The sequence below is a fragment of the Leptonychotes weddellii genome, chromosome 1, assembly GCF_054177405.1.
Source record: "Leptonychotes weddellii isolate Sample4059 chromosome 1, ASM5417740v2, whole genome shotgun sequence".
Taxonomy (NCBI): Eukaryota; Metazoa; Chordata; class Mammalia; order Carnivora; family Phocidae; genus Leptonychotes; species Leptonychotes weddellii.
In genome coordinates, this window is record NC_138369.1 from 134,512,023 (window position 1) to 134,531,941 (window position 19,919).

The following is a 19,919-nucleotide window of genomic DNA, read 5'->3' on the forward strand; positions in this document are numbered from 1 at the left end:
CAAAGGAAGCCAAAGGGGTGGCATTTACCAATTCTTGGGCAGGAAAGCAGAAAAGGGTTAAAACAATCCAGACATTGTCCAGCAAGAAAGGCCTTGTAGTTGACACAGGGAAAGGCCACGAGTGGACAGGAATTCTCCAGGGCACTGATGTAGAGGTGCACAGCCCTCATGTGATCACAGATCAGGTAACTGTAGCCTGTGGGGGTGAGGGTGGGGGGGCGGGAAACACAACCAAGGCTTTAGTTTAAGACAAATGAAAATCCCTTCATGCTACTTATTGTAATTCTATTGAATTTTATATTCTAGCAGGCTATAAATACATGGGATGTCTCCTGAGCCACATTTTAAAATGTTAATGGACATGGCTACTGTATTCTCCCTCTTCTTTTGAATTTTCCTGAGATACCTAAGCTTAATCTATCAAAAAAATTGTTTAATTTGAGACCTATCTTCCATGATCATGCAAATTCTCTTTTGGAAAATAGGAGCTTACTGGGAATTGGTGATCCTGACCCACTTCTCACAATGAGTATCTGTTCGCACATTTTACCTTCTTCATCATCACCTACACAATCCAATTTTTTACAACCTCATGATACCCAACCTACTGATGAGATAATCAAGGGAGTCAGCAGCAGTTCATGGTAAGTCTCTGAAAGTCAATGTGCTTCGAGTTCACCTGGCCAAATGACTGATTCACTGAATTTGCCAAATGTCCCAATTTAATAAAAACCTGGTTTTCTTGTTATTGTTTACTGTATAAAAATTTGAAGTAACTCACATTGGATGAATTGGCTGGGCTAATAGGTCTATAGTGAGCCACAGCTCTAGGGTTCTGGGGTCTTCAGATTCTCCCATCACCTTGGGAACCCCACTCTGGGACCAGCAACCAAGTCCGAGCTTGTATTAACCCGCCTTCCCCCATGTTTGGGACACTCTATGGGCAAGCTCCTTCCAGCTGCAACAGGGAGCTGGGGGACACAAACAAAACCCTTCTCAAATTGTGTTATGAAGAAAAATGACAAGTGGCCAACTAAAATGCCACAGAAATATTCAAAGGTCATTAAATCCAAACTATCTCATCTGATAAAAAATCCTAGAAAATCTATAAATTGTGAAAAAGAAACATGTTTTTGGAAAATCAATAAATTTGGTAAATTAGATGAGTGGTTATTCAATAAAATTGTCAAAAGAGCCCTTAAAATGTCAAAAATTTGGTAAAGCAGGAAAAGACTAAAAACAAAGTAAACAGAAATCAGGATAAAATTCTCATAAGAAATGCTGATAGGTTGGCTATATTCATAAGAAAAATAAAAAAAGACTAAACAAACCTTGATCCTTAGCTTTTGACAAATTTAATGTTATTTAAAATAATGCTAAGAAGAATGTAATTCAAAAAGAACATTCCAGGAGACTACAACTCACCCTTGAACAACAGGGGAACCTCCCATGCAATTGAAAATCCATATATAACTTTTCACTCCCCCAAAACTTAATTATTAATAGCCTACTGTTGACAGGAAGCCTTACTGATAACATAAACTGTTGATTAACACATATTTTGTATGTTATATGTATTCTATACTGTATTCTTACAGTAAAGTAAGCTGGATAAAAGAAAATGTTAAAAATCATAAAGAGAAAATATATTTATAGTGCTCTACTGTATTTATCCAAAAAATCCATGTATAAGTGGACCTGTGCAGTTCAAACTCATGCTGTTCAAGCATCAATTGTGTATTTAGAAAAGAAGAAATGTATATTCGTTGAATGTACTCAAGATGATTATCTTGAAACAGTTTTGGAGAACTGCCAAATTTAATAAGTGTGGGGAAATGGTCATCTGTGGATTGATCCTTCAGCTAGCCAGCTTTGGGCGTTCTACTTCTGCCACAACTAGGCTCTTGCCAGGATGTAGCTAGTGTGGACCATGCCACAGAGCGGGACCCAGGAAGAATAGAGTTTATTGGCTTGAGTGATGATATATCACTGCAGGACCTAAGAAGTGGGGAGGCCAGCAAAAGTATGGTGCAAGCTTTTCATTTTGGGCCCTCCTCTCCCAAAATTCCCCAGGCTCCTAAAGACATGCATTCAATAAGTGCAGGAAAGGCATTATGGGGAATAGCAAAGGACACTAGAAGAAAGACTTCCTGTGGTCTACACTGGCTGTTGGTGAATTCCAGCCTCTGGGGCAGCCAAACCCCAACTCTCTCTGGTTTTCTGACCTGCATGAATGAAGGTGGGACAGCCGGGTTGGTCTTGGCCTCCATTGACAAAGTAGTCCACGTGTCCAACAGGAATCCGGATACCCAAATCTGAAAGGAGGCAGAACCCCATTGTTTCGGACTGCAGGGGCATATTTTCTGGGCCCCACAGCAGGGTCCCCCGGCAGCAGAGCCTGAACTCTGACTTTGGGAGCCCACCCACTCTGTGTGCCCATTGGGTGCCCACCTCACTCCTCAATGCTGGGACACAGCAGAGCATGCCCTCCGTTTTCTACACTGAAAGGCAGCCAAGAAGAGTAAAGCCATGAACAGATACTCATATTTGTCTAATAAAATCAAGAAAAATACCCCTTAACATCAATCAGTTCTGATAAATCACTAAATCTTATAAGCCTGGTAAATGTCCTTGTTGAACAAGTGTTTATTTTGTTTGGAGCTATAGTTCAGGTAGATATATATTTGGGGCCACATTTCCACAGTGCCCCTCATATTTTTGTGCTGTCTTGACGGAGCAGAAACCTGGCTAGTTTGAAAGACTGTAGCGTGAGGGCACCTGGATGGCTCAGCCGTTAAGCGTCTGCCTTCAGCTCAGGTCATGGTCCCAGGGTCCTGGGATCGAGCCCCGCATCGGGCTCCCTGCTCTGCGGGAGGCCTGCTTCTCCCTCTCCCACTCCCCCTGCTTGTGTTCCCTCTCTCGCTGTGTCTCTCTCTGTCAAATAAATAAATAAAATCTTTAAAAAAAGAAAGACTGTAGCGTGAAGCTCTCATTTCATCACCGTGGCCATATCTGACCCCTGAGACTGGGTCCCAACCAGCTGCCAAAGACCCCAACTTTCCTCTTCATAACACTTTTCCCCTTCCCACATCTATCACTACTGTAAGTGATTGGTTGTATGTTATTTGTTTAATGGCATCTCTCCAGGGGTTAGCCAAGGACCTAGAAGTTATCCTTGCTTCCTCCCTTTCCCTCATTCCCTACACTTAGCCCGTCACCTGTCTGGTCAGCTCTACCTCCAAAATATATTTCGAATCTTTCTACTTCTCTACGTCTCTACTGCCCCCACCTCTTCTCTATGTCTCTACTGCCCCCATCTCCCACCCAGACCACTACTGCAAACACCCTCTAATGAGCCTCCAGGCTCCCTTAGTGTCCCCTGCAGCTGATTCTCTGCACAGCAGTTGCAATCATCTTTACAGGAAATCCTAATGCCTCCCTGTTCTCACCAACTACAGAATAAAATGTAAACTCCTCACTATGGCCAGCCTGGTCCCCCTCCTTCTTCTCCTGCCTCACTCCCTGCCCTCTAACCATGTGGTTTTCTTTGCTGTCTCCACCCATGTCCAGGCTTTGCTTCTGACTGCTCTTTCCACCTCGAATGTTCTCCCAGATCTACCCAGGGCTGGTTCATTCTCACCTGCAAATACTCACCTTGGACAGACTTTCCTCAGTAACCCTACCTGAAGTGGCTCCCTCACCCAAATCACCTTCTGCCCCACCTCCTCAGTCATGGTACTCACAGTGTGTAATTATGTCTGCTTATCTGTCTGTAAGCTCTACAACTTACAGCAGGGACTTTGCCTGTGGTTTTTTTTTCTGCTATATCCCCAATACCAGCACCATGCCTGTCCCATGTGAGTACCTAATATTTATTGAAGGAAGTAATGAATGAATGCCTGCTCAATTGGTCTATATTTCTACATGGGTGGGGACCTTCTTCAATGCCTTGTGCCTTGCACTATTCTCAATGCTGACTATGTAGCTCAATAAAAACTGGTTAGACAAAATGGAATGCTTTTTTTTTCCCCCCTCTCATCACATTAGGAGGAGGCTCCAACTTTGAAGGGGACTGAGAGGCCTCGCTCTGGTAACTGGGGACCTAATAAGTCACCTATTTAGCAAATTTAGAGACAGAAGGGGTTAACCTTCATAATTAACATGGTTAACCCAACAACTAGGCAGAGGCCTGTGGGCTTTGCTTTCCTATCTGTGAGATGATGAAGGAAAGAGGGTTAAATAACATGCCTGCATGGGTTTTTTCCAGAATTATGAATCTGTGAGTGTTGGGTGCTAAAAGAAGGCTTCTGGGGGTGTCTGGGTGGCTCAGTCATTAAGCGTCTGCCTTCGGCTCAGGTCATGATCCCTGGGTCCTGGGATCGAGCCCCACATCGGGCTCCCTGCTCCGCAGGAAGCCTGCTTCTCCCTCTCCCACTCCCCCGCTTGTATTCTCTCTCTCTCTCTGTCAAATAAATAAATAAAATCTTTAAAAATAAATAAATAAATAAAAGAAGGCTTCTGACCCAAAGGAATGAGACCTGAACACCTCTTACTTGAATGGCACATTCTTCTGGTGAGGGATAGGCATTATTTCTTCCTGTAACTGCCATGCTGAGCACAAGGCCTGGCTACCTCCTAGGCATTTCATAAAGGGTAGAAATGAGGAAGAATGCCCAGCCCCCTTTCCCAGCTGGTCAGAATAGCTTAATTTGGTCATAATGGATTCAGGGTTGGGGGTCTTTCTTGTGCCTGTCACTGTTGGAGGGGAGGATTCTCATTCTTCACTGGCCTGAGGGGCTGGGCTCCTCTCTAGGAAGGAGGGAAGTCCTGACAGGCCTGAGTATCTGCCCCAGAGGGGCCTGTCCCACGGGGCCAGGCACATTCACCCTGAAAAAACAGCATGACTTTCCCCTGTGCCCGCCAGGCAGCAATGCCTTCCCCCACACAGCCTCATCACAAGGTTTAGTATTAATCAGAGATCAACATGACACTGGTAAACTCCTCACTGCAACAGAAGCTCAGAAGGGAGGGAACCTGCCCAGAGCCACACAAATAGATACCGGCTACCTAGCCCCTGCCGGGCTCATTCCCCTACCCTAGGAGGGTCACCCACCCCCCATACTCACTGTCAGCATCTGTGTGGATGGCCTCCACGAAGCGGGCATCTCCAGGGTCCAGGCGCTCCTCCAGACTGGCTTTGGTGTACTCCGGTCCAGCAGGGTCCAGGCCTGCTGGGACAGACTGATGTCAGAGGCCCCTTTCCTCTCAGCTGCAGCAACCCTCATGGACCATACACCCTCATGGACCATACACCTCTCGGGGCAGCCCTTCCCGGTCAGTTCCTAGAGTCCTCCAGCAAGGATCCAAGGGCAAGAGGACCAGCCCAGGACCACTGTACCCAGGAAACCCCATGTTGTTGTCTCCAACTCTCAATGACCCAGCTTCCTGGCTCTGAAATGAGCTTGATAACATCAACCATCTGGCAAGGGCTATAATATTAATCCTCATGTACTCAACACAACAGCTATAATTTTTTGAGCAGTTACTGTCTGCCAGTCCTTGTGCTAGTCCTCATAACAACACAGTGAAGTAAAAATTACTATCCTTGTGTCTTAGTTTGGATGCCCTTTTCTCTCTTTCCCAAAAAGCAGACCCTGAGACAAGGATTTAAAGCACAAGGAGCTGATTTGGGAGTAGATCAGAGAAAGTATAGTGAGGGATTAGAAAAATGAGTCAGAGTTTGGAAAAACGAATGTATTATCACTTTGCGCAACTGGGTCTCATCTTACTGGCACCCTTCTGAGAGGCTCTGTAGAACATGACTCAGAATTGTCCTACTGAAGGGCCGGAAAGTGGGGGTATTTACCACACAACTCTAGTCCCTTATTGACTGAGGGAAGCTTCTGAAACATAAAGTCCCTAGTGCTTTTGCAAGTATTTAGCATAATTGTCTAAGGGTGATTTCCACAGTGGGCCAAGGCAATATGAGCTATTACAACTCATGTTACAGAGGTAGTAATTGAGGCTCAGAAGAAATACGTGGCTTCTTACACTGACATTAGAGATCACACAATAACAACACAATACCGTTTCATGCAAAAGGGCCACAATAAATTTTAGTGGAAACAGATCATTCAATCATAAGAACAAAGATCCCCTCTGCTTGCCTCAACAGAGGCATTTCCAGGGCATTCTCTCTCTATCTCTAAACTTGGGAGGATGGGCAGAGAATACTGTTACCTGTGATCCGTCCTAATTGGCCTTTGTAGAAATGTCCCACCATGCCCCCAACGTGGGCCCCCAGGCTAACACCAATGATGTGGATTGAAGACTCCGGTACACCCAGCACCTACAATGGGGCATTTACAGGGAATTACACATGGGTCACAGCAGCCTCTGGCCTCACAGGGTCACACTTTTCCCTGAAGCTTCAGAATCAGAGGACCCTGGGCATGACATCCCCCCACACACCTTCTTTGGGAGAAAAAGGCAGAATTTTCATCCCATTCATTACTTTCCCTCTTCCTAGACACCCCACCTTGACGATTGCCTCACTTTCTCTTTGGTGCCCAAAGTGTGTGAGTAATGACCATGGCCACTTCCTCTTGAGGGATTCCATATCTAACGTCAGCGGCACATTCTACAGAGGAGAAGCAGAGGCTCTGAGTGGGGCAACAACTTGCCCAAAGTCAACACTGTAAGTGGTAAAGTGGAGATTAGAAGGGAAGACCCACAAGCTACTGGGTGGCTCTGCTTCTGCCCTAAAGCTCCTCCTCATGTGTTGACTCTTTCTTTTTGTCCCCTCTCTCCTTCATAAGCAGCCAAAACTCACCCCCAAGCCCTTCAGCACCTACCAGAAGTTTTCTGAGGAAACGGGAGATCTCAAGTCCCAGCTTAACCACATTTTCCACGGCTGAGAAGTAGACACCTGTAGAACCATAAACCCAGTCCACAGCAATCACATTAGCATTTGCTGCCCGAAGAAGAGTGCCAATGAATTTATCAATCCAGGAAGGCTTTGTACCTAAAGCCCTACACAGAGGGCCAAAAAAGGATAGGAAAATTATCTGCCAAGCCAATATCCATTGTCATGGAAATGACAATGATACTCTCTATTAACAGAATAAACCCAGGGGGGAAAAAGGTCAAAACAAATAAGGGGGGTATATGGGCAATACATCTTACACCACTTTGAGCCTAGGGAGAGCATAATCCCAAAGTCACCAGGGCTTCAGCTTGCATATATGGAGCCTTTGTGTAAATTATAGAAAGGCCTTTTGTTCCAAGTAGATGCAGCCTCATGCCAGGGCCCAGAACTCAGGTTGGATTTCAGCCCCACCAGGCCTCAGTCGAGTACCTTGGTGCAGTGCATACTACATAAACCATATATACTGATACTGCTTGTGTTACTCATGGGGGAGAAAAGATAGCTTTGTACCTTAGAGTTATGATTTGCAATCTTAATTCTCATTCTATAATATAAGCACTCTCCTTGAGGGATATTTTTATTTACTTGTTCATTCGGTCATCCTTTCATTAATTCAATGAGCGAGGAAGTATGGTAGGTGCTTCTCTCCAGCTCTGTTGGCTATCTCCGGGTTGGGGGTACACACTCAGCCTTGGAGAGTGGCTGAATATAAAAGAGGAGAGACTTTGGCACAAGAGTGAGGAAGAATGCCTATGGAGGGATGTGGCTGGGTCCCTGCAGTCCAGTGATCTGAGAAGCAGAGAGAACCCAGAGACCATGAAATAGTGATCCTTTGTGCAATGGCTTTGTGTCCACCTCTTTCTTGGATGCCCCCATCTCTAGTTGCTCGATACTGCTACTATTTCACTGCATTCTCTTCTTCTTTCCTCCCACCAACCTTCCTCTCTTTCTGGCCTTGCCAATGGGCTCTGGAGAGATGTTGGAAGGATGGATGGTGGTTGAATTAAGACTCAGTATTGCAACAATATTTGGACTGTAGAGCATCAAAGAAACTGAAGAAGAGAAGTGTCTAGCACCTGAGGAAGGTTAACCTCAGGAGATGATGGAAGTAGCACCTGTGAGTGGAAGTTTCTTAAATCATGAAACCAGGGAAGAAATGAAGAAGAGGAAATAAACCTCTGGATAAAAACACCATGCTGTTACCCTGATTGCACAAAGCCTATGACCTCATTGGCTGAGATGAATCATATAACCCATGCTTCAGGGAGAAAGGGATCACTGAGACCATCTGTACAACTTCCCTTTTATTCAGATGTGGAAACCAAGGCTCCATGTGCTGGGGTGACTTGTTCAGGATCATACATATTTACTGTGTGAGAGTGTGTCGACAAGACTGAGCAGAGGAGTAATGTACATGACCAACAGGAATAAGCAACACAATGTGTGTTCATGTTGATATGAGACACCTTCAAAGGCAGCAGTAGGTGAAAGATGAAACATGAGACTGTCAGTAAATCCATTTCTCCTCTTGCTCCCCACTAACTTCCTATGGCATTATGGTCACTCTCTAGTTCCTAGCTGAGATATTTCTATTGGCTGATTACTCCCACCTGAATCCATGGATGAGTAGTTTGGTTCCTAGAGTGGCATTGAACCCAGAGTTTTGGATGTCACTACTTTCCTGCACTAGCTGCCCACAGCTGGGATCCAAAGGGGTGAAGAGGAGAAACTGGACTTTGAGATTGGTGCCTCGGAGAAGATTAGCGTTCTGGAAGTTAGTGCACTTTGTCTGTGGGGTAGGAGGTGCATCCCCTGGAGGAAAAAAGCAAAAAGAAAAACAAGAATGATCCAAGGTGAGGTCATCTGTTCTTAGAAGGAAGAAAAGTATTCTTGAGAGGAAGAAAGAAACAGGGGCTTACAAGCATTTATTATAAATCAGCTAGTGCAATATTCAGACTAATTTATTAAAGACATCACTTCTGTAACCAAAATCTGTGAATAGTTTTCATATCTAAAGATACAATGCCAGAAAAGGATATGACTATTACTCAACCAGAAAAGATTAAAGGCCATGCATGGTGAAGTGGATATTGTTATGAAATAAATTGAGTTGCCCCTATCAATCCATAGGTTGAAGTCCTAATGCCTGGGACCTCAGAATGTGACTGCATGTGGAGATAGAGATTATTATATTAAAATGAAGCCAATAGGGTAGGCCCTAATCCAGTATGACTGGTGTCCTTGAAGGGGAAATTTAGACACAGACACAGAGGAAAGACAACATGAAGACACACGGAGTAGAAGGCCAACTGCAAGCCAAAAATTAAATCAAATAATGTCATGCCTCTATGCAAAAAAAGCCTCTAAGGCATTTCCCTCAGAATGAAATCTGAAGTTCTAACAATGGATTGAAGCCCTGAATGGTCTAAACCATGGGCTCCAGGAGCACTCTGCCTGTCCAACTATTGCTTCATCTGTTCTGGCCACATGTCCTCCCAGGTCTTTCTCACTCTACACAGTCCTAGACCCCCAGAGGGTGTTTGCACTGGTCATCCCTTCTGCCCGGAGTGTCTTTCCACAGACATCAACATGGCTACCCCCCCTTCTCCTTCAAGTCTTTGCTTGTCAAAGGTAACTAACTTGTTTGAATTGTTACCTTCCTGTGCCCCTCACCCAAGTTCTCTCAATCTTCCTCATCCTGATCTATTTCCTTTTATAGAAATCATACCCTTCTAATCTCCTATGGAATTCACAAGTTTATCATTAAGTGTATTGTTTATTGATTTCCCTACATTAGGATATTCTTTCAAGAAAGCAGGAATTTTTATCCATTTTGTTCACTCTCCTGCCTAGAATAGTGTCTGCCACAGACAATTAACATGAAAAGCTAGTTCTTTGAAAAGAATAATAAACTAGATGTACTTTTGATAAGACAGAGTAAGAAAAAAAGAGGGAAGTCACAGGTAAACAATATAGAGAATAAAAAGGGGATATAAATAGAGTAGATTTTTAAAACCATAAAAGAACATGTTTATACCCACCCAAAAGTTCAAAATACAGATATCTTCCTAGAAAATGGACAACAATTTCCTGGAGAAGTATAGCTTACTGAAACTTAGTCAAGAAAGAAAAAACAGAAAGTCAAATGTAAAACTGTAGCATTAGGGAATTGAAACAGTAGTTTTCAGTCTCTTCATCAAAAAACTCTACTGGGCCCAACAGTTTTACAGAAAAATTCTACCAATCCTTCAATTCTTATCACTGTTCTGGTGAATAGAAAAGGGGAGAGAGAATCTAAATTCATTCTATGAAAATAACCAAAATATCAAAACTGGGCAAGGACAGAAGGAGAAAGGAAGACGAAAGCCAATTTCACTCTTAAACAGAGACATAAAAACCCTGAATTAATTATCAGCAAATCTAAGCCCATCAAGGATAACAAGAACTAAACACACATCATGGCCAGGGTTTAATCCAAGGAATGAAAAGATGGCTTAACATTAGAAGATGTATTAATGTAATTCATATATGAAAAATTAAAGAAAAAAAAGATATATGCTCATCTCAATAGATGTAGAAGAAAAAAGCACAATAAAATTTAATACCCAACACTTTTAACCTAAGAAAAAGTGTTTACCAAGAATCTATAGCAATGACTATAGTTATGGGTGAAACATTAGAAGCATTCCATTTAGAACTGGAAACAAATGAGAATGTCTGCTATCAGTGCTTCTATGAAATATTGTCCTGGAAGGTCTAGTCCTAGCCAGGGAAACAAGACAATAAAATGGGATCAAAGTTACAAATTTTGAAAAGGAGGAGAGATAATCACCAATATTTGCAGATGATAGAAGAAAACTTTTGATCACTTGGGAATATGGAAGGTGGCACAGTGAATCATGCTCAGATATCCCCTCTCCCCAACTGCCACTCCAACCAAAGACTAATCGTAGATGAATATCAAAAGAGAAGAGAGAAAGACATAGCCAATCTCAAATATAAAGATTATATCTCTGTAAACAAGAACAGAATTGCAGGATGATGCTGGGTTCCTAGTCTGGGAGAAGGCAGCTCTGTGAGGTAAGTGGGGTCCTAGAGTGCTCCAAGTCAGGTGTGGAAGAACAGCACCAAGCCCACCTGTGGTAGTGGGGGGAGGGGCTCCCCAACTTAGTAAAGGAAGCTAAAAACAAAAGCAATACAACCAAAAAAATAGCTATAGTCCTTTTACTTGGGGCTATAGCTTTATTTAGGGAGACAGGATGGAAAAACAAGGCCTCACTAATAAGAGCTGAGACAACCCGCCCCCAACTGGAGGAGAGAGTCTAAAGATGAGAAGGTGTGGGAGGCAGCTGGGTGGCTCTAGTCAGTTAAGTGTCTGACTTCAGCTCAGGAAATAATCATCCTGTGTCCTCCAATCAAGCTCTGTGCTCAGCGGGGAGTCTGCTTGTCCCTCTCCCTCTGCCCATCCCCCGCCCCTGCTCTCCTGCTCTCTTTCAAATGAATGAATAAAATCTTCAAAAAAAAAAAAAAAAAAGATGAGAAGGGGAGGAGGTGATGGGAGGGAATGGGGGGGAGGCCAAACACAAGCATCTCATTGAACATTGAAATGAGACTGATCTATTGTGTTAGAAGTCAAGATAATAGTTATCTTTGGGGTGGCAATGATTAAGAAGGGATACACGGAAGGGGTTTTAAGAACCTGGTAATGTTTTATTTCTTGATCCGGATGATGGTTACAGAGGTGCATTCACTCTGAAAATTCATTAATCTGTATACTAATAATCTGTGCACTTGTCTGTATATATGCTGTACTTTAATAATGAATTTACTTTAAAAAATTCTGCAAACAAAATGCCTAAATATATACAGAAATCGAATGTTTACAAAGATAGTCAAAAGCCAATAAATGAATCATGAATTCATTCCAGGTAAAATAAGGTTTTAAAAGCCTTTGACATTGACTTTAAAATAAGTATGCTGAGAATCTACAAGGATAAAAATAAAGACAGAGAATAAGAAATCATGATATAAAAACAGGCATAGATGATAAGATATATAGGAAAAAACTAGTTCAAAAATTGGAAATGAAAAAGATAACCATTGAAATAAAAAAGGAATCAATACTATAATTTTTAGTACAGAAGTAAAAAACTTTTTAAAATTTATTTATTTTAGAGAGAGAGAAAGAGAGAGAGCACAAGCAGGTGGAGGGACAGAGGGAGAGGGAGAGGAAGAATCTCAAGCAGACTCCATGCCCAGCACAGAGCCTGATGCGGGGCTCAATCTCATGACCCTGAGATCTTAACCTGAGCGGAAATCAAGAGTAGGATGTTTAACCAACTGAGCCACCCAGGCGCCCCAGAAGTAAAAAAAACTTTTAATATGAAAGTATAGTTAAAAAGTATAGACAATAGATGGAGAGGTTCCAATTTTTATCTAGTAGCTATTCTATAAAGGAAGAGAATAGGAGAAGCAGCAATATTTTGAAAAGATAATTGTTAAGAATTTTCCATAACCGAAAAAATATATGAGTTCTCCAATCAAAAATTACACTCAGGGTAATGAGCGAGATAAAAAATAAACAGGGGCACCTGTGTGGCTCAGTCAATTAAGCATCCAACTTAATTTCGGCTCAGGTCATGATCTCAGGGTTGTGGAATTAAGCCCCAAGTGGAGCCCCATGTGGAGCCCTGCGTCAGGCTCTGCACTCAGCAGGGAGTCTGCTTCAGGATTCTCTCTCTCCCTCTGCCCTGCCCTTCTCAAATAAATAAATAAACCTTTATAAATCAATCAATCAATCAATCTAAAGGTATAGTATAACACCAGAACATCACAGATAAAAAGATATTTTTAAAAATTCCCAAATGCATTGGAAAACTTTGAAGAAATGGATAATTTTCTAGAAAAATATAATTTAGTGAAACTCACTCAAGAAGGAATTGTAAGCGCAAATAAAACTACTAGCATCCAAACATTAAATTGGTAATCAAGAGTCTTCTCTGGCCCTAAAGTACACTAGAGCTAGATGGTTTTATCTGAGAACTCCACTGCTTTAAAGTACAAGTAATCTTTATCTTATATAAACTGTTCATAGAATAAAAACTTATTTCATGAGGTTATAATAATCCTAGAATCAACAGGACATGGGTAATACAAGAAAATGATAGATAATTTTTTATGGACATACATGCAAAATAATATATATAAGTATATACAAAAATAAAAATAAATTTTGGCAAAATAAAACAGCATTGTATTAAAAAACACACCATGATTAAAGGGTTTGTTCCTGGTGATCTTAGTCTGATTGGGCTAGCCCATGGGGCTTAGAAGAAAATATGAAAAATTGTCTTTATAGTAAGAGTGCTTAAACAAGACACCAGAAGCACAAATCATAATAAGAACTAAGAATTAAGACAACAATGTAATGACTATTTTTTCTATCAAGTTGACAATATGAAAAACGTTTGATACTACAAACTATCGGCAGACAGGGAAACAGCCATGCTCACATACTAATAAATTGCTACAACTTCTTTGCAGGGCAGTATTTCCCACATCTATCAAAAATCCATAAGACAGGGACGCCTGGGTGGCTCAGTCGTTAACCGTCTGCCTTCGGCTCAGGTCACGATCCCGGGGTCCTGGGATCGAGCCCCGCATCGGGCTCCCTGCTCGGCGGGAAGCCTGCTTCTCCCTCTCCCACTCCCCCTGCTTGGTTCCCTCTCTCTGTGTCTCTCTCTGTCAAACAAATAAAATCTTAAAAAAAAAAAAAATCCATAAGACAGAAATCCTTTCGGATCTAGTATATCATGTATAAACGGCCATTTAGAGTAACAAGATAGCTCTGTGTGTTCATATGGCAGAATTTCACACGAACACACAAATTTTATATACATATAAGGAGGCCATTCTATACACACACACAAATAAGTGCTTGAGAGAAAGCACACATGAAGCTAGCAGCACCTTTTAAAAGCCATCCACTAATGCAGGGGGTGAATGCACTCATGCACTCTGAACTTTGGAGCAGGGAGGGGTGCTGAGAGAGGCATGAGGTGTTGCAAGAGAGGGAAGAATTGCAGCGGGCCTCCTGGAAGATGTGAAGAGCATACATCAACAAAAAGGTATGAGCAGCTCCAGACAGAAGAATTGACACATTCTAAAGCTGGGGACTGACAATTAAATGTCTTGTGAACACGACTGAATAGGGGCCTGCTATGGGGAATAGGGTTGGGGGCGGGGAGCAGCTTTCCAAGGGGAAGGACCAGTGCTCAGAAGAGAGGGATCTTCACCAGCCAGAGAACCTCCAGGCCACGGGAGTGTTTAGGAGTGTTTAGATTTGCTACATTAAGACAGCAGGCGTGGTGGGTGGGGTTTTTACCTGGGGAAAGGTAGAATGCAAGTAGCACCTGCGGGAGTTTTTTCTAAAGGTCATCCTGTCATCTGCAGTTAGCAGGGACTTGCTAGCATAGTCCCACCAAGAAGGACGACAAACCTAAATTTGAGTTGAGTCAGTGGATTAGCAAGGACATCTACCGTTCACAATGCCAAAATCTCTGTTAGTCTGGAAAAGTAAAAAAAAAAAAAAATTTTTTTAAGATTTATTTATTTATTTGACAGAGAGAGGGAGAGAGAGCACAAGCAGAGGGAGCTGGAGAGGGAGAAGCAGGCTCCCCAGTGAGCGGGGAGCCCGATGAGGGGGCTCGATTCCAGGACCCTGAGATTATGACCTGAGCTGAAGGCAGACGCTTAACGACTGAGCCCCCAGGCGCCCCATGGAAAATGGTACACTGGATATTTATAGGGGGAATGTAAATCATATTTTGGAATTAATCAAGTCTTATTTTTTTAGAGTCATCCTGGCTTGTGCCAGGTGAAGAGGATTAATGCAGCTTTTAGAGAAAAGAGTACAAGAACTAGGGGGCTTGAGAGAGTATCCTGGTCGCCATCAGTCCCTTTATGATTGTAGGGTTTTTTTCATCCCTCTTCTAAATTCATCTCAAGAGAGGGCTTTTAGGGGACCTTCCAAAGGTTAACACTGCATAAATAGATGGCTTAAGAACTAGAACCTCCCAAATTAGCTGAGCTAATTTGGAAATTCCACCCAATTAGCCAAGTCCCCAAATTACCTGCACTTCCAATGCTGAGCCACAAAAGGAGTCCCCATGAGCAGAACTGTATCTTCCTGAGACCTGGGGGCATCGCTGAGCTGCAAGTCTCAGAGCTGGGGTGAAGCCGACTCCTACAAGCCAGCCTCTCAAAGTTTTGGACACCAAATACCCGCTTGGGTGGCACTAATCATTAACTGGCCTCTTGACCTGTAAAAGAAAAATGAACTCTCCCTATCTGTTTAACCTCCACAGTTAGTTGGTTTCTTCTTCTCAGTGAAAATAAATACACTTTTCTTTTCTTTTTTTAAAGCAAGGGATGTTGAAACACCTTGTCCTTCCTCTCTGAGCCAAACATCAACAGGAAGTGATTTCCTGCACCTCTCCCACTTCCCATTGCAAAATGTTAGTAAAAGCCAAGGCAGGAGTCTTTCATCTCGAGGTGATGACAAAATCCTCATCGTCCTGGAATCATCTGTGGACATGTTTGTCTCTCTAGGAAGACTCTGAGCAGCTTGAGGGCAAAGACTTTCTCCTTTCATTCTCCTTTCAGTTTTTGTTTTTGTTTTCTTGAGCGAGAAAGAACATGAGCTGCGGGGGGGGGGGCGGTGGTTAGAGGCAGAGGCAGAGGAAGAAGCAGACTCCCCACTGATGGGGAGCCAGGCAACAACTGGGACCATCATCGATTAGGGAGCCTGATGCAGGGTCAGCCCCAGGACCCCGGGACCATGACCTGAGCCGAAGGCAGACGCACAACCCATGGAGCCACCCAGGCGTCCTCCTTTCAGTTTTGAACCTCCATGGCCTAGAACAGAACTGAACCGATGTGTCTAGTGTACATTTAACAGAAAGAGTAGAAGAATTCGAAGTTTGCCTCTGAGAGTACTATCCTGTCATAGACTCTTGGAGCTAGAAGTAAAGCCCAGCCTCTAAAAAGAGACGTTCACCTTCTTAAATTCGTGAAAACAGAAACTGGACGGTAGAGAACAAAAGTGACCTACAGAAACCCTGTTGCTAGAAGTGGCTGAGCTGGCCTGGAACCAGGGCGTTTCCAGTGTGCCACATGGCCTCTCCACCCGAAGGAGTGGCAGAAACCAGAGAGAGCTTAGTCTGGGCAGGTCAGGGGCAAGGGGAAGGCAAGGTACTTGCCCAGCACTCCTGAAACTGTAGCACGCTGCTAGGGGGCAGGGAACCTGCCAGCAGGGCAATGCTAAACGTTTCGGATGATAGCTCCGGGAGGTGGGTACAGCTTTAGGGCCTAGAGAGGTTAAGTAACTCGCACCAGGCCATGTGACATTGGAACAAGCGAACCCCAGTGTCCATACCAGGCAGGAACAGCCCCCAAAGAGGCACTGCTGGCATGTTAGCATGGCCAGGCTGAGGATAAATGGTTTGGGAAGGGCCAGCCCTGGCTTTCCCTCGTGCACGTGATCCCAATGCTCAAGCGCAGCTGCCACCAGGAAGGCGAGGGGCAATAAACAGGGCACGACCAAAGGCTGTTCTGCTGTCACAGACCACGCCAGGGGTGGCAGTCCAGGTCCTCGGGGAAGAGATGCCAAGACGGGACTAGATGTGAAAGAGATTTACTGGTGATAACATCTGCAGAGAATAAGGGGCGCTAAAGAAGTTAGAGACAGCCCTTAGACAGAGATGCAGGTCAGACACCTGTGGAGGAGAGCGGGCAGGAAAGAGGAAGACATTGAAAAGTCTTGGACTTCCTCACGGTTCCTGGAATGTTCTGGCAAGGGAGATGGGGAATCCTCAAGCTGAAGCTTCTCGTTAACACAGTCCTGTGTCTTCTATGCATGAACCTGGGGATTAGCTCTCCATCCTGCTCTGTCACTAGCTGGGGTCAGTCTCTGCACAAAGACGAGGGGAGATCCAGAAAGGTGACAACTGGGACCATCATCGATTAGGTTCCCCGTGGCAGCAGACCGAAGGCTGCATTTTCACAGCCACTTACACCACCTCCAGAGCGGGCACGTCACACCAGTTACTCCAATTATCCCAGCATGGTATTCCTTGTGGGCATTATTAACACAGCTGACATTTAGAGAGCACCTTCCCTTTGCCCTTCATCATCTGGAACAGTGCTCTCCAGGTGGGGCTGGAGTGCTCCCATGCAGGACCTCCTGCCTTAGCATCATCCAGGGGACCTGAGCCCAGAAGCACTGAATGAGAATCTCTGGGGTTGGGCCCAGGATTCTGCAGTTCCGGCATGTTCCTTAGATGTCTGTACACATGCTAGAACCACTAGTTTTCTGTTAATTTTACTACGGTCATCTCCATTTTACCAGGGAGGAGACTGAAGCTCAAAGAGCCCAGCATGTGGGGAGCCCAGCTGCAAAGGGCCAAGGAACGGGGGGCCTCCTAGAAAGCGAGGTGGCAGATTTTAGAAAGTTAGGTCAGGAGACACTGAAGAGCACCAGTTATATTCAGTGTATATGGTCTGTCTCCTCCAAGGAGAATGTCAGCCTCAGGACAAAATTTGGGTCTCTTTTGCTCAATGAGGTATCCCTAGAGCCTAGTGCAGTGCCTGCCACACAGCTGGTGCTCAGTATTTGCCAAGGGAAGGCATGGTACATCTGATAGAGTGTGCTCGTCTGGAGAGGACAGCGGCAAGGGGCCGGATCTGAGATGACACTTAGGCCCCCATTGTCATGTGCAGTCAGATGGCTTTATTTGCCAAGGATCCGAAAACACGAGGAGGCAAGCAAGAGACCAAGGATGGGTGTTCAGTATCCAGTGCTCAGAGTTCCCTGCTGTGTGCTCAGTGCTTGGAACAGTGTCTGGCATACAATAAGTGCACACAAAATATTTGTTTGGAAAAAAAAAAGAAAGAGAGAGGGTGCCTGGGTGGCTCAGACGGTTAAGCATCTGCCTTTGGCTCAGGTCATGATCTTGGGGTCCTGGGATCAAGTCCCACATTGGGCTCCCTGCTCAGTGGGTATCTGCTTCTCCCTCTCCCTTTCCCTCTGTACTCTCCATCTCTCTCTCAAATAAATAAAATCCTTAAAAAAGAGAGAGAGAGAAGAGGAAGTGAAGGGAGAGGCTGGGGGGGAAGAGAGGGAGACTTCTAGGCTACCACCCTGAGGGGCAACCATCATGCCCACTGAATCCCCCTGCAGCTCTCCCTGTCTGCCTATTCCCAGCTCAGATTCCCTGCTCCCTTGCCCTCTGTCAGGATCCCTAGCTAACAGCTCCATAAGTGAATATGCCTTTATTTATTTCTGTGTGTGTGTCCATGTGTGTCTGTGGAATCACTGCATTCACTGTGGGGGTGGGGGCGCGGGCATATAAACTAGTGTAATAACCAGTATGAACCAATTCTAGGAAATAATTCTAGGCCTCACCAGCTTAGGACTACAAAATGAGGTCACATTAATTTTTAAAGTGTGACTCCATGGGTTCACCAACTCAGAAGCTCTCTAAGCCTGTTCTTTTGAGATTTTATGGAAGTTTCATCATGTAGGCATGATCAATCATTAACTCCATTTTTTAGCCCCTCTCCCTTCAAGAGAATGGGGGGCAGGGCTGAAAAATCCAAGCATCCAATCACGGCTTGGCCTTCTTGGTGACCAGTCCTCATCCAGGAGTCATCCAGGAACCCACCCAGAGTGACCTCATTAGAACACAAGACACTCTTATCACCCAAGAATTTACAAGGGTTTCAGGAGCCCTGTGTCGGGAACTGAGGCCAAAGACCAAATATTAGAACTAAAGATGCTCCTAGCGCTCTTATAATGTAGGAAATTACAGGGAGCTCTGGGATAAGAACCAAGGACAGAGACCACTATATATATTTTCTACTATCTCACACCTAGTCTCATCCTCACCACAGCCTTCAAGGTAGGCATTGTTGGCTCCAAAGTACACTAGCCCTCAATAACCTGAGGCTCAGAGGGGTAACCATCATGCCCAGGAGCAGTGCCGGGTGTCAGTGGCAGGTCTTTTTGCAAAATAGCACAGAATGTGCCTTTCCTTAGGTCTAATTACCCCATTCCTGCAAGAAGGAAAACATGCATGACTTCAGAGAGTGCCTCCCTCCCAGTTTCCTGGATTCAGGACTGGTGTGAAATAAGGGACACCAGAAAGCACATCTCAACTCAAAATGTCGCCTTCACTAGAGCAGGCTCCAGTAGACATCATCCTGCTGGAGATTCATTTGTTTGCTTAAAGTCATGTTTCCCAGTTTCATTCATTCACTGCCACCTTCCCTATTCTTGCCATGTCCACTTACCACCTGTGCTTACATGTCTTTCAAGTTTTCATTTAAATAAGCTTTCATAAATGTACTTTAGTAGGGCAGTTTATATCAAAGAGAAGACAAAAGACTAGCCCCTGAAGTGGTCTGACAAGCAGACTGTGTCACCTCCGCTTGGTGGCATTAGCAATGGGAGATGGTTGTCCATATACCATCCAAAATGAGGCGACAGCATGGTTTGAAGCATGGCCCTCTGTTCAAAGCACAGACCTCTATCCACAGCTCTGTAGCTCAGGAGAAACCATAGCGTTCTTTATTGGACTCTGTCCCAATCTTCAGACAACCTCATTTTTGACTCATGTTCTTTGGATGTTAGAGTTGAAAATCCATGGGCGCCAAGCCCAGAGACTCTGAGAGTGGACGCTTGCCTGAGACCGCCCTGCCTGTACAGATGATGATATGGAAAAACAAAAGGTTAAGTAGGACCCTTAAGAGGGGCAGGTGTAACCAAGCACAGTATGGAGAGAGAAGTCCCAATCGTGGCCCAGGGATTGGGTGGGGTGCCTTTGTGTCAGAGGAAGAGGAGGCTCTCTGAGGAGGGGAGGGATGCTGAGAGGAGAGTGAAGATTCTGTCCATTTCACAGTCTGACCTGGCCTCCGTTCTGCCCCTCCCTAT

General features: G+C 44.4%; 1 protein-coding gene across 4 annotated transcripts in view; it reads right to left on the minus strand.

Annotated features, from left to right (window-relative positions):
- PLA1A (phospholipase A1 member A) overlaps positions 1–19,668 on the minus strand; it is a 29,034-nt gene extending 9,366 nt beyond the window's left edge. The window contains exons 1-8 of one of the 4 annotated variants that reach the window (XM_081833435.1): positions 19,514–19,666; positions 15,061–15,249; positions 8,539–8,740; positions 6,855–7,032; positions 6,241–6,349; positions 5,127–5,228; positions 2,226–2,315; positions 29–196 (exon numbers count right to left, since the gene is read on the minus strand). In XM_081833435.1, coding sequence (XP_081689561.1) covers positions 29–196; positions 2,226–2,315; positions 5,127–5,228; positions 6,241–6,349; positions 6,855–7,032; positions 8,539–8,740; positions 15,061–15,133 — 922 coding nt within the window. In that variant the 5' untranslated portion in view covers positions 15,134–15,249; positions 19,514–19,666. Of the gene's footprint in view, positions 1–28; positions 197–2,225; positions 2,316–5,126; positions 5,229–6,240; positions 6,350–6,854; positions 7,033–8,538; positions 8,741–15,060; positions 15,250–19,513 lie in introns of those variants that run through there. The other 3 variants (XM_081833458.1, XM_081833438.1, XM_081833449.1) reach the window with 3 other exon arrangements.
- Between the last annotated feature and the right edge of the window lie 251 nt (positions 19,669–19,919).